General features: G+C 46.4%; 1 protein-coding gene across 1 annotated transcript; it reads right to left on the bottom strand.

The window, feature by feature from the left end:
• Positions 1-862: 862 nt before the first annotated feature.
• On the bottom strand, positions 863-4,116 carry LOC306758758 (protocadherin-8-like; the record flags this gene model as incomplete). Its single annotated transcript, XM_079244142.1, has 3 exons — positions 863-1,215; positions 1,304-1,529; positions 1,648-4,116. The coding sequence occupies 3 exons, from the start codon at positions 4,114-4,116 to the stop codon at positions 863-865; spliced, it is 3,048 nt and encodes a 1,015-aa protein (XP_079100268.1).
• Between the last annotated feature and the right edge of the window lie 9,469 nt (positions 4,117-13,585).

Genomic DNA, 13,585 nt, shown 5'->3' with positions numbered 1-13,585 from the left:
GACAAGTCGTTTTACGCGCATTTTTACGCACGTTCCAAAAGAAAAAATGTACTAACATTGAAAATATACGCGTGGAAAGTGTAAGGGCGCATACATTTATATATGCATATATAATAGCTGATTTAGGTCAAGTTAAGTGAAAGATGAGGAAGTGATTTGCTCCTAACCCTCTTTCTCTGTTTTGGCATCTCACCAGCAAAATCGTAAATTCACAGAGGAGGAAAAAAAACTTAACCGACCTTCCTCAGTGGGCTGCAAGGACGGAGGCTCAGGCTGCATTAATAGCGACGCCTGTTGGCTTTTACTAGAGAATGGTTTGAATGATGCCCTGTGCTCACATCATCATCATTATGAAAAATAAACTTTTAGACTAGTTTTCACAGCTTTTTTTTAAAAGTTTATTTCCTTATTGTGATGGCTTAAAAAAAAAACCAAAACAAAACAAAACATCTGTACAACGAGTTATTATTGCATTCAGATAACTCCATACATTTCTGATCCACTTGATTTTTAATCCCCAGCCCTGAAAACGTAGCAGTTTCTGGGATCGTTTTTAAATAGTAAGCATGCTTAAAGATCAGTAATTACATATCATATTTACACATCTTTGCTTAATTATTTGTTTTTATAAAAAATAAACCTCTGTATGTACAAATCTTGTATATGATACACATCACGCGCAACAAAATGACTCAAAAGTGATTGCACAGACCTCAAATGTGGAAATAAAACACAGGGATAAAACTCTGCCCACTCCACACAACAAATGGCATCAAATTGTCTCTCATTTTCCATGAATCTTAAATTAAAACTCTGAATAAACTATACATTTCTTTGTGAGTGTGTTTGTGCATGTGTCATTCTAGACATCATTGTTGGGACAGTGTGTTGGGGTGGGGGTGTAAACAGGGATGGATATATCACTGATCTCTTGGACCCTCACAGGTCGGGGAGGGGTGACCAAGACGTAGTCGTACTCTCTGTGCAGCACCTTCTCATACACACTCTGCAGACCTACAGTTTTGGGAATGTGAGCTTGGTAGTAATTGTCCCTGCGGTTGGGGTCCCGGGGCAGAGAGGCTGTTTTGGGAAGGCTGCTGAAGGACGACAGGGTCGGAGCTGGGGAGGGGGCTGCATTGGCTCTTCCTGCTGAGGGGCTCCAGCATCGATCGGAGTGACCCAGAACTTTACACTCGCTGGTGCAAGCCCACAGAGCTGAAAGAGAGAGGCGAGACAGAGGCGTTAGATGTAGCTCAAAACCTCAGTTCATGTCCATTTTGGCTTCTTTTTCCCTTCTTCTTACCATTTTGGCCGCCCATAGGAGGGACCACGGCTCCATCTTTCTTCAGACCAGTGTCTCCACTGACATCACTGTCACTATCATTGAAGTCACTGTCCCCTTTGCCACTGTCTTTGCCACTAAAGGCCGGGTCCCTGGCAGAGATGGTGGTGTAAGAATTCCCCTTCCAAATGGTGATGGGCCTCACAGCCTCCTTGCCGTTCCCATACCCAGGTAGGGTGGAGTAACCCTGAGAGACAACAGAGAGAGAAGCACGGATTACTATCTCCCCTAATGAACACACACATGCTGCTCATTAATGTTACAAAGACACCCCACGGGAATTCTGTCCCAAAGGAGCATCTCACCTCGTGTTTATTCCCTCGGAGTTTGCTGTTGTTGTCTGAGTCATACACACAGGGAACCTCGCTGCCGTCTTCTGAGGCCGAGCACATGTCGCTCCCCCCCGGGTGAGCCGGGGTGAACCCCCCAGGTTGACTCGTGTACGAGTGTCCATCAAAGCCCTCTCCTCCTCCTCCTCCTCCTCCGGCCCCGTGTAGAGGCATGAGTGGGTTGTCCACCACGTGACTCCTGCCCCGCTCCAGCGTGCCCTTCTCCCCGTACGAGTCGCTGTCTTCTCCGCTTTTGTCCCGTTTGCGCCGGTTGCAGGTGGTGGCGATGAGGATGATGGCGAGCAGCAGGAGCGTGCAGCTCCCCGCGAGCACAACGATAATCACCACGGACAGGTCCCACTGCGCGTGCACCTCGTCCCCTCCGCCTGGCTGGTACACTGTCCTGTCGCTCGGCGGGGAACCGGCGATGATGAGGAAGTGAAGCGTGGCGGTGGAGGTGCGCGCGGGCCTCCCGTTGTCACTCACCGTCAGGGTCACGCTCAGGGTCTCGTCTACGTCATGACTCAACACCTGGTTGAGGTAGATCTCCCCGGTGGCTTTGTTCACGGAGAACACGGAGGGCTCACCGGTGGCCAGCCCGAAAGACAGCTCCGCGTTCACGCCCTCGTCTGCGTCGCGCGCCTCCACCCGTGTGATGACGTAGCCGGTCGGTGAGTCCCGGGGCAGGAGGACTTCAGCAGATCCGTTGTTCAGAGCAGGCTGCGTGATGACAGGTGCGTTGTCATTCTGGTCCACGACCCTCACGTAGACGCTCGCGCTGCCGGACAGCGGCGGGGAGCCGCCGTCGTTCGCCGTGATCCGGAGCTCCAGCTGCTTCATCACCTCGTAGTTGAAGCTCCGGAGCGCGTAAAGCGAGCCGCTGGCGGGGTCCAGAGACACAAAAGTGGAAATAGGGGAGCCCATGAGATACGTGTCCGCCAGTTTGTAGCTGACCTTCCCGTTTGACCCCATGTCCAAGTCTCGCGCAACAACTGTGGTGATGTACGCGCCAGGTGCGTTGTTTTCCACCACCGCCACCTCGTACACAGGCTTGCTGAACACCGGGGCGTTATCGTTCTCATCTGTCAGCCTGATGGTGTACTGGGTGATGGTTCTGAAGGGAGGGGAGCCCAGATCTTCCGCCACGACTGTCAGGTTATATTCAGGGATTTTCTCCCGGTCCAGTGGGCTTGTACTCACGATCATGAAGCTGTCCTCGTACGCCTGCTGCAGTCTGAAGTGGTCGTGTCCGTACAGCGTGCAGTGCACCTGTCCGTTTGCGCCGGAGTCTCTGTCCGAGGTGCTGACCAGAGCCACAAAGCTCTCCCTGGCCGCCGCCTCGGTAATGTAAGCAATTCCCGCCGTTATGGACGTCATGGGGGTGATTGAGATCTCCGGCGCGTTGTCGTTCACGTCCTGCACCTGAACCACGATTTTGCAAATAGCCGGACTCGGGTTCGGACCCAAGTCGGTGGCCTGCACGTCAAACTCGTATGTGTTCTTACTTTCAAAGTCAACCGGACTCTCCAGAGTGAGCCTCCCGCTTTTTCTGTCCACTCTGAAGAGTTGTCGTATTTCTGGGGGCACCTGGTTGCCGAACCCGTACACCACCTCGCCGTTAAGTCCCTCATCAGGGTCCTCAGCGTTCAAGTCCAGCAGGAGGGAACCCACCGGTGCGTCTTCGGGCAGATCCACAGAGAAGCTGTTCCTGTCAAACACTGGACTGTTGTCATTGTAGTCTTTCACCTTGATGTTTATGCGCGTGCTTCCACTGCGGGACGGGTTGCCACCATCCATGGCGATCAGCTCCAGCGCGTAAGAGGCTTGCGACTCCCTGTCCAGCTCCTTCATGAGCACCAACTCCGCATATTTAACCCCGTCAGCCCTGCTGAGCACGTCGATGGAGAAGTGGCTGTTGACGGAGATCTGGTAGCTTTGGATGTAGTTTACTCCGACATCTTCGTCCACTGCGAAGTCCAGCGGGATCCGCGTGCCCACCGCGGTGTTCTCGGAGATCTCCAGGCTCGACTCTTTTCGGGGAAACTCGGGGGAGTTGTCGTTGATGTCCTTGACCTCCACCTCTACGTGGATGAGTTTGAACTGCTCTTTGGAGAAGCTGACCACGTCGAAAGCGATGAGACAGTGCAGGGTGTGTTTGCAGATCCGCTCCCTGTCTATCCTCTCTCCAATGCTCAGCTGCCCGTCGCTCTCCCTGAGTCGGATGAAAGACGAGTTGAACTGTTTCATCATCCTGAAATTGTTCCTGGAGCTTCCAGAGGAAGAGGGAGTGGAGGAGATGTCCTTGGCTAAGTTTCCAATCACTGTCCCCGGCGCGTCCTCTTCAAATGTCTGATATTTCACCGTTTTTCCTTGTGTGAAAGCAGCCAAGCTCGCCAAAGAAACGCACACTAGCGCTAATAGCCCGTTCCACCCTGTTTCTCCCATCTTGGGTCTCCAAAATATTCTGGAAATTCAGCAAACTGTCCTCAATGAGTCCAATTTAGAGTTTAAACAAGACGCACCTGAAAAAGCTGATCCTTTGCCCTCTGGTTGACTATCAGAGGTTGTTTTTTGTTTTTGTTTTTTTTAGTACAAAGCCTGTAATAAATATTCCATAGGTCTGTAAATGCGCACTCTGGATGCGCTCCGCTCTCTCTCTCTCTCTCTATTGGAGGTGTGCTGCTCTCTCATTACAAGCGGGCTGCAGTGTCTGCAGGAGGGTTTATACGGAGAGGCATGCAAATGAGTCGCACTGTGACCAATCCGGGCTTTGAGATGTGTGTGTGTGTGTGTGTGTGTGTGTGTGAGGGGGGGGGGGGGGTCTTCTGTAAGACCTCTAAGCCCTGTTTAGAGATTCCTGGACTGTGCGGTGAAACTTGGCACCAATATATGGGTTAAACGCAGGGCTTGATTTAATACAGCTATAGTTCCACGTTGCTTGTTTGTGTTGCTCAGTCTGTTAAATGAGTCTGCGCGCACCGACACACACAGGGGAGCGCGCAGAGATGCGCAGTGTCCCTGAGATAGAGGACAAAGCATTTGAATAGGAGTGTCTGCTCAGGCTGCCTATACCTCTAAACCCCGTTTCAGTGGAAAGAGATTTATTCTAAAAACACTCTGGTTGCATCTCCACGCACGTGTCCCGCATAACCCGAGAGAAAGAGGGAGAAAGCAGCCTCTGGGAAGTGTGAGCTGTCCCAGTGACCTCTCCACTCCTGAATCAGGAAAATAACTCCAAGCAGTCTAGAATATGACACGATTTGTCTTTTCCCCCCTTCTGTCCTCAGAGCGCAATGATCCACGCAGTTTCACATTTCCACTTGTTTACTTTTGACTTCCCTCATTTTGCTGAGACAGCTTAAAGAGCAAGACGTCCAAAGGAGGTTTGTGTAACTGGTGGTGACAGCAGCATTTTAGCACCCGTTTTATTCCCATTAATACATTCCATAAATGTGCTCTGCCTTCTGTTCATCCATCCCCTGGTGTGCTGTAATCCAGTAATTGTTTGCCTATCAGATAATATCTTCAGCAAGAAAGGGGACCATTTCCACTTAAACATTGATTTAATTCTAATTCAGTCTCGGCTCGGATCGGCTCAGGAGATGTCTTGGGCGCGCAGCAAATAGGGAGAGAGTGAGAGAGAGGGTTTTTTAATTAAAGCCAGTGTAACAGCCCGGTTTAACATGCGGCTTTCCGTGGCCTCAGCTCTCAGAACAGAGAGGCGCAGGTGAAGACTACACACTCACACACACACACACACACACTCCCGCAGCCTTTACCCGTTACAAATGGGATTTGGCTGTAAACGCAGGAGGGATTTATCAGGATTTCAATAGTGAGATTATATCAAAGGCCCATGAAGCCCTCGTTAGTAGCGGCGGGATAATGGCATGGTAGGGCCCCTCTTTGCAGCCGTCCTTCCTCGCATTGTGGCCCCTGAGTTAGTCTGCGGGGACCCTAACCCCCAATGCTTCTACACAGCCTTCCCTCTAACTGCAGCATAATAAGGCAAAACCACATGTAGCCCTTTTGTAGCACCCCTTCATCCTCTTTCCACCCCCTCCCCTCCGTCTCAGGCCTGAACCAGTCCCGGCCACGACTCCTTTCATTAGGCTGAGATGGGAGAAGAATTGGTCCCGACATCAGGGTCCCGTCTATTAAAATACATTTAGGGGAGAGACCGGGCTCCGTCACGGCTCCTTAAGAGATTTTCTCATTCTTCCCATTGGGCTCATTCTTCCTCATTCACTGCACCCCCTCACCCCCCGACGTACACACCCCCCAGCTTTTTCAGGGGAAACACTTGCCTTGCAGCATAGAGGCTAATATCAGTTGGCATGTTTTAGAAAGAACCCATCTGCCACTGAAAGTCAAACAGAAAACACCTGAATGAAGCTCATAGCCTGACCTAAACAGCAGACATCAGTCTGGGACTGACTGATTGCGTCACAACTTCTCTATTCTGTTATTACTCTTGAATAAAGAGATCATGTCATGAATTGGGTTGCCAGTTTGTGGGAAAAGAGTGCAATGATTTATCGAGACATGCACGCAAATAAAAGCAAAACCAAAAAAAAAAAAAAAAAAAAAAAAAGTTTTTATTGTCAGGTTTAAAGTCTTTAAGATCATCTGTCTGGATGGATGGATGGATAGACAGACAGACAGACAGACAGACAGACAGATAGACAGACAGACAGACAGACAGACAGATAGATAGATAGATAGATAGATAGATAGATAGATAGATAGATAGATAGATAGATAGATGGATGGATGGATGGGGGTCTGCAACAAATGGAATTACTGGTTCTTTAATGCGAGCTAACATCTTTAAGCATTAAAAGGCAGAAGTAAAACAAAAAAAAGGTATAAATTTTCTTTACTCAGTTTTTTTTTGAAGACCTTCATGAAAACCACTTTTAAAGATGATAAAATATAAAGAACGAAGGGATTCAAAATATACTAAGAAAATAAGCTAAAATAAACGCATAAAATGAAACACGCATGACACAACGTGCTTGTGTGAGCCTTACAAAGCACCCCACGGAGTAAGGTTGTGGGGAGGGTTGGGAAGGTGGGGGGCAAAGCAGCTGCAGAGAGCTATGATACGCTTATAGCCTATGAATTTGCTGTAACGGCAATATTAACCCTGCTGCACGAGATCTTCCATTCAGCTGAACATGCGCTGTACGGGGCCAAGTGTTCAGACATACACAGGATTCCTGCTCAGCATTCTTCCCCCCCCCCACATGGAAAGCAAATCACGCTACAGCCTGTGTCGAGTCTCGTGGATCCAAAATCCCCACCCGTGCATGTGCGCGCGCAACAGAAAGACAGAGAAACTTTTCTTAAAAACAATGTTGGACAGACTTTTGCATCCTCACCCCCTCCACCACCCCCTCCACCACTCTCAGGCAGAACTTGGATCTGAAGGAACACGCCTAAATGAAATGCTGTCACGTGACCGCCGTGTCAGCGTCGCCCGTCTGCACGCGAGTTGAACAAAAGCAGCATTAGGAAGGGTCGCTGAAATCCCTTCATTCTTCACGAGACATATTAGCATTTTCTTTAACATATATAAATATATCTTTAGAGCCTGCCACCTCTTTCTCCCCTCACTTCTCTCCCCCCCCCCCCCTTCTTTCTTTCTTTCTTTTCTAGAGCATTGTGGCTCCATTTGCTCAAGTGATCGCAGGGTATTTGGGGGTCTGTAGCTGGTCGCCCCATCCGTGCCTCTTGTTGGGGGGGCTTAACTCTTTCAAATGGAAATAGCCGATTTGGTCGCTTTTGTCCAGCTGATAAGTAGTGGAGGAGAAAGAGAGAGAGAAGGGGGAGGGAGGGGGAGAAAGGAAAGAGATGTGAGTGTGGGAAGACAGAGAGAGAGAGAGAGAGAGAGGAGGTAAGAGATGGGGGTGTCTAAGATAATCGATCAGAGTGCTGACCCCTCGACCCCTTCCCCACTCCCCCCCATCTCTTTCCCACTCACGCGGCCATCCTTTGCTTAACTCGCGTGCCATCACAAGCGCAGAGTTCTAATTGGTTTCCAGCACTAATTATCCAATTACCGCCTCTCCAGCAGAGCACCGCACTCCACGCAGGGCTCGCCTGGATAATGGCCTCACCCTTCACACTATTGATGAAAATCATTAGGAGTGAATGCGCCCATCAGCTCCAGAGGGCAACACTTGAGAAACTTGTGTCACTGCCCCCGCATAGAGGTTTTAAAATGAAGGTGGCTCTTCACTCATGAGGCTGTTCAACCCTTGTTACTCTTAAATTCTTATCGAAATTGAATGCATGATAAAGTGGTTTGCAGGTTAATTTGTTTCTTTTGTGTGGCCTAAAGAAGGTAAAAGGTTGCTTTCCAGTCATTTGCAAGTTTCAAATGGTGAAAAGGATGTGTTGTGTTTCTGTGGGAAAATTAGTTTCACCCCCATTTCCTTACATTTTGCTTCCAAACAGCCAAACTTTCTTGTCTTTTTTTTTTGTTGTTTTTGGAAAGTTTCTTTCCAAAAAGAAAATTTATTTCTGTTTAATCACAGTTTCAGTCTATTCTTTGTACCTGACCATTTCCAAGTGATGTCTGGTTGTTCTCACCAAACTCTGACCTTAAATTAAAGAACACAACTCAAGAGGTGAACCAGTTTTACATCCACATATATTACATGGGGCCAATTTTATATCAGTTACAAGCAGTCAGTCTGAAAAACACATAACTTGTCTCACTGCTTTAATTGCATGTATGGAAAATTTGATTGTATTTTTGCACCAACACGGTGAAGGACTTAAAACATGGGATATTTCATCATGGTGTGCAGTGTCTTTAAAACACCCAAGAGAACTAGAGAAGTGCCAAAAGAAATAAGTGTCATGCCAAAAAAAAAAAAAAAAAAGAATCCGCATGAACAGGACGTGAAAACGATGACAGGACAAAAACCCAGCAAGGACCTGACACGGGAGCTGAGAGATGGATCCAAACCTTCAGTTCATCTGTTCACTGATGGCTTGTTGGAAATGATCTCCATGAAGGATGGCTGGAACAAGTCATTCTTAAGGAAGGGAAACAGAAATGACACGAGGAATGCGAAATGACACAAGAAACGGACTGAAAGCAGAAGTTAAAGGTTTAATCCGGTCAAACAGGGTAATGGCAGCGATGAAAACAATCATTCCACACATTTACTTTCAAGCTGATAAGATATAAGCTCTTGTTTGTCTTTAATAACTGAACAGTTATTCCACCTTTTCCTTCAGCTTATTTTCATGGCAACCCGAAGACCAGATGTCGCATGATTTTCCACTATATTTTAATGTTGTCATCTTGGTTTTTGTCTCTCCATCTCTCTCTTTTTCTCTCCAACAGTTTATAGAGCAGGTTAATTCATTTATAGATATCTGAAAGTCAGAGATGTCGCTCCTTTTCACACAACCGAGACTCTGCTTCCAAGGCGCCGCAACTCCTTCAACCAGATGTGGAAAGAAAGAACATTTAATGTCCATCAGCACTTTAACTCTGATTAACGGCTCACTTAACAAATCTATCAACACTTTCAAAGTAATAACGCTTTCACTTCTTAAAAAAAAACATCTTTCCCTTTTCATGTAATAGTTTCATTTTATTCCTGTATTTTGTGTTTTTATTATGACAGTTTATTAAGTGCATCTAGCACCAGGTTGGATCTCCTTTTGCCTTCAGAACCTCCTTAATTCTTCCTGTCATGGATTCAAGAAGGTGTTAAAACATTCCTCAGAGATTTGGCTCCATATTGACATGAAGCATCACACAGTTGCTGCACTTCCATGATGCGAATCTCCCGTTCCACCACATCCCAGAGCTGCTCTGCTGGTTGAGATCTGGTGACTGGAGGCCGTTGGAGTATAGTTCAAGAACGCAGCTGGAGATGATTTGAGCTTTGTGACATGGTGCATTATCCTGCTGGACGTATCCATCAGAAGATGGATAGAAATCCCATGCACACCATTACGGCACCTGCCTGAACAGTAAAAGGCATGGATCCATACTTTCATGTTGTTTGGACCAAATTCATATCCTACCATCTGGATGTTGCAGCGGAAATGGAGACTTGTCAGACCAGACAACATTTCTCCATCTTTTGTTGTCCAGTGTTGGTGAGTTTGTGTGAACCTTAGCTTCACTTTCCAGTTCTCAGCTGACAGGAGTGACATCTGGTGCTCTTCTACTGTAGCCCATCTGCTTCAAGGATGGATGTGTTGTTCATGGTTGGTGTTCTGCATACCTTGGTTGGAACCAGTGGTTATTTGAGTTCCTGTTGTCTTTCTATCGTCTGTAACTAGCCAACCCATTCTCTTCTGTCATCAACGAGGTATTTTGGTCTAGACAACTGCTACTCACTGGATGTTTTCTATTTTTTATGAGTCCAAACCTCAATAGATCAACATTTTCTAAAATACTCTGACCAGTTTGTCTGGCACCAACAAACATGCCACGATGAATGTCACTTAAAACCTTTTAACTTTAGCAGGGGGAGGTTGTCTTGGCCATGTCCATGACTATGATTTGCTGCCATTTGACTGCCAGTGTGTATAGAAAATGCAGTAGTCTTTACTTAAAACAGCCACAAGACGTTTCTGTTTTACAACATAATGAAAGAATCACATATATTAATTTATGATCTATATAGCAAAGGAAGAGTGTAAACTACATGTAGCCTATGGTGCAATATTTAAACACTATTAAGTATTTTTAAGATGTGTGTGTGTACAACATTTTTCTGTAAATATATACATTTTAATTGAAAAATCTGCGCGCATTAAGCCAGTCTGCATGTGAAGCTGCAGACGGCAGTAAACTGTAATGAGGCTGATCTGAGAGGAGCAGCAGGCCTGGGCTGGCATCACAATACCACCAGATTGATAACGTCCAGTTACACTAAACTTTTTCCTACTCGCTCTCTATCTCTCTCTTTTACTGTTTTTTTTTAGTTAACTTCTGCTCCAATCCATCACCTTCCAGCCCATCTGTCGCTGATTGCTGCAACACTTTGAATAAATTCCTTCCCGACTAAACAAAACGGTTAACATCTCATGAATGCACCTTTTACACCCTCACACAGATTGTGGGGAAACTTTAGAGCCAGAGGAGTAACTAGAGCAAAGAAATCTGTCCGGGGACACTCCCTCTTCGCTTCCACTTCATTACCAGTATTGTGCTCGGGAGCGCGCAATCTGTGCGCCCGTCTCCGCCCGGCCCCGCCAGCTTTCTAATGAGTTTCCAATGATGATTTAAAGTCTCGCACGGTCCATCCCCCTTCCAACAGCCCCCCCCCTCCCCCCCCCTCTCTTTCTCCTTTTCACTGCTTTTCAGTTTTATCTGCTTTTGTGTGAAGCTGTTTCCATCGCTTTCCCCTCAGAGGAGGTCAGAAGGCGCGCACATAAAGATTCACACATCAGGCTCGAATAAAGGGACGATATATGGGGGAGTTACATAGGACCAACTTTGGCCTCCCTCCCATCTCAGTCTGTGTAGTGGGAGACTGGAGGGAAGAATTAGAAGCTTGTGTCTGCTCTGAGGACGTTTTATAAACACAAGTTGGTGTAAATGTGTAATTTCCATCCTTTTAGGACGGACAGGAACTAAAAGTTAGTGTGTGAGTATAATGAAAAGCTCGGGGCTCTGTGTGTGTGCACACCTGATGGTTACACTGAGCCAGATTGTGCTGTGCCTTACATGAACAGATGGGAGTGGATGAGTTAAGAGAAGCATGGAGGAAGGGAATGGCAGACGTCTGGATATCACTCATGTGAAGTTATGTCCTTCCTTTGCCTCTCTCTCTCTCTCTCTCTCTCTCTCTCTCTCTCTCTGTCTCTGTCTCTCTACCTGGGATGTGCATTCAGAGCTGAGCATGCAGATGAGCTGCTTTTGATGTGCAGAGTTGACTTGTCTAAAGCAAGTTGATAACACTTCAGGTCTCTGATGATCCAACAATCGATGGGACTTTGAGGCTTATAGGAGTCTGTGGGGAATGGCAACATTCAGTATCAGTCTGCTTTGTCAGTTTTTCAATCCCGACTTTATGTGTTGCCGATATATCTTCCTGTCACACCTGAAACATGAGCATTTATGACAAGACACATGAACACATACTGAAATGTGAGCAGTCCCATGTCTGCTTGTACTCTGAAATGAAAGCATCAAACAAATAAACAACTAAAGTGGCAAAATAAATATAAAATAAAATAAAGGAATTTATTTTATCATCACAATGGATTTTGACTCTTTGACTTATCAAAGCAGCCACCTTTATCAGATATAACAGATGTTCATCCTGTTCTTTCTCCAATGGGAACCAAACATTATTCAGAAAGTTCCATTGCAGCAGTTCCTGTAAATGTCTTGCAGTTGCAAGTTGCTCCAGTTTATCCTAAACAAACTCATTCTGGTTTCAGTTTAGAGTCTTAAATCGCCAGTTTGTCTTTTTTTCCTCAGGTAGTTCTGACATAGCTCAGACTTGTGTTTTAGGTTGTTATCTTGCTGGATGAACCCTGATTAACTCAGTGTGTACCAGAGGTACCAGCAGGTCGCTGCATTCTGTAGCTCTGAATGCAACTCTGTTCAAGTCACCAAACCTGGATTCAGCAGGACAGCCCCAGACCATCACACCTCCTCCTCCATACAGAGGAACCATCCTTTCACCTGCACACAAAAACCCTGCGTGGTGAACTGAAGATTTCCCATTTTAATTGATTAGTCCATAACACCTCCTTCCAGTCTTCAGCAATCCATTGATAGTATTACACCACACAGGAAAGCCTCTCTACTTTACCTTATTTTAACATCTTAGCAACAACATTCTTGCAGCACTTAAATCACCAAACTGAGGCTCAAAATTTTCTTTTGGAATTTGCTAACTCCAACCACGTGCTGTGCTGGAAGTGGTCCTGTGAGTCACCCGTAACACAAGCTGTTGATTAATTAACTTGTCTTCTCATTCTGTTGTGGCTTTGGGTCTACAGACTACTTTCTATAAAGACTTTCCAGGTTTCTGAAAGGTTTTTGAAGGTAAAAGAAACTGCACTCTCTGGTAGCTGGATTTACTTTGCAATTTGTAGGGAAGAGTTACACTTCTAAATGTTACAATGATCTGTCTCTCCCATAGACTGTATATAAAGAGATGGACGTAGTCGCCATGACATCACCCATAGGTTTCTAAAGAGGGGAATTGAAGCTCGGTGGGCGGTTCCTACCATCGCCATCTTGGCAGCGTCATGCGCGTCGTCTCGCCCAGAAAATAGGAATATGGGTAAAGAGGTGGAGCTGAGAGGGGAGCCATGAGCATCATGTCAGATGATTGACATCGAGCGAACTCCGAGCTTTCTGTAGCTAAGAGCTAACTGAGCTAACCCCGAGATAGCGGGAGCTAACAAGCTAACAGACGTAAGCAGGCTAAAGCTAAGTCACGTTGTTAACCGGCTAAAAACCGTGGTTGTTCTACGTTCTTAATACTTAAAGCCGGAGATTGGTACCTGTCAATCAAAAGGACATGCCCCTAAATATGCCGAACTTCGAGATTAAATTACTTTTAAACAGGTGAGTTAGAAAAAAATCCACTCCCCCAACAGTTGTCATGAAAGTAAACCTGACCTATAAACCAAAAATGGATTTTTGAACCAGGCTGTAAACATGCTTATTTCTGCTGTGAGGTTGGCCTTTTTAACATGGGAGTCTATGGGGATTCGCTCTGTTTTGGAGCCCCTAGTGGATGAAAGGGAAACTGCAGTTTTATGCACTTCCGCATAGGCTTCACTTTTAACCGCCGGAGATTGCCGCTTGGCCTCTCCTCATTGATAATTGCCCTCTTCCTCACCGTTGTATAGCAACACACTACTTTCTGCACTATAACAGGCAAGGCCCTGCAAGTTTATTTATAAAGTG

The sequence above is a fragment of the Telmatherina bonti genome, assembly GCF_933228915.1.
Source record: "Telmatherina bonti genome assembly, chromosome: 7".
Taxonomy (NCBI): domain Eukaryota; kingdom Metazoa; phylum Chordata; class Actinopteri; order Atheriniformes; family Telmatherinidae; genus Telmatherina; species Telmatherina bonti.
The sequence above is the reverse complement of the archived record's forward strand: the minus strand, read 5'-3'. Positions and strand labels throughout refer to the sequence as shown.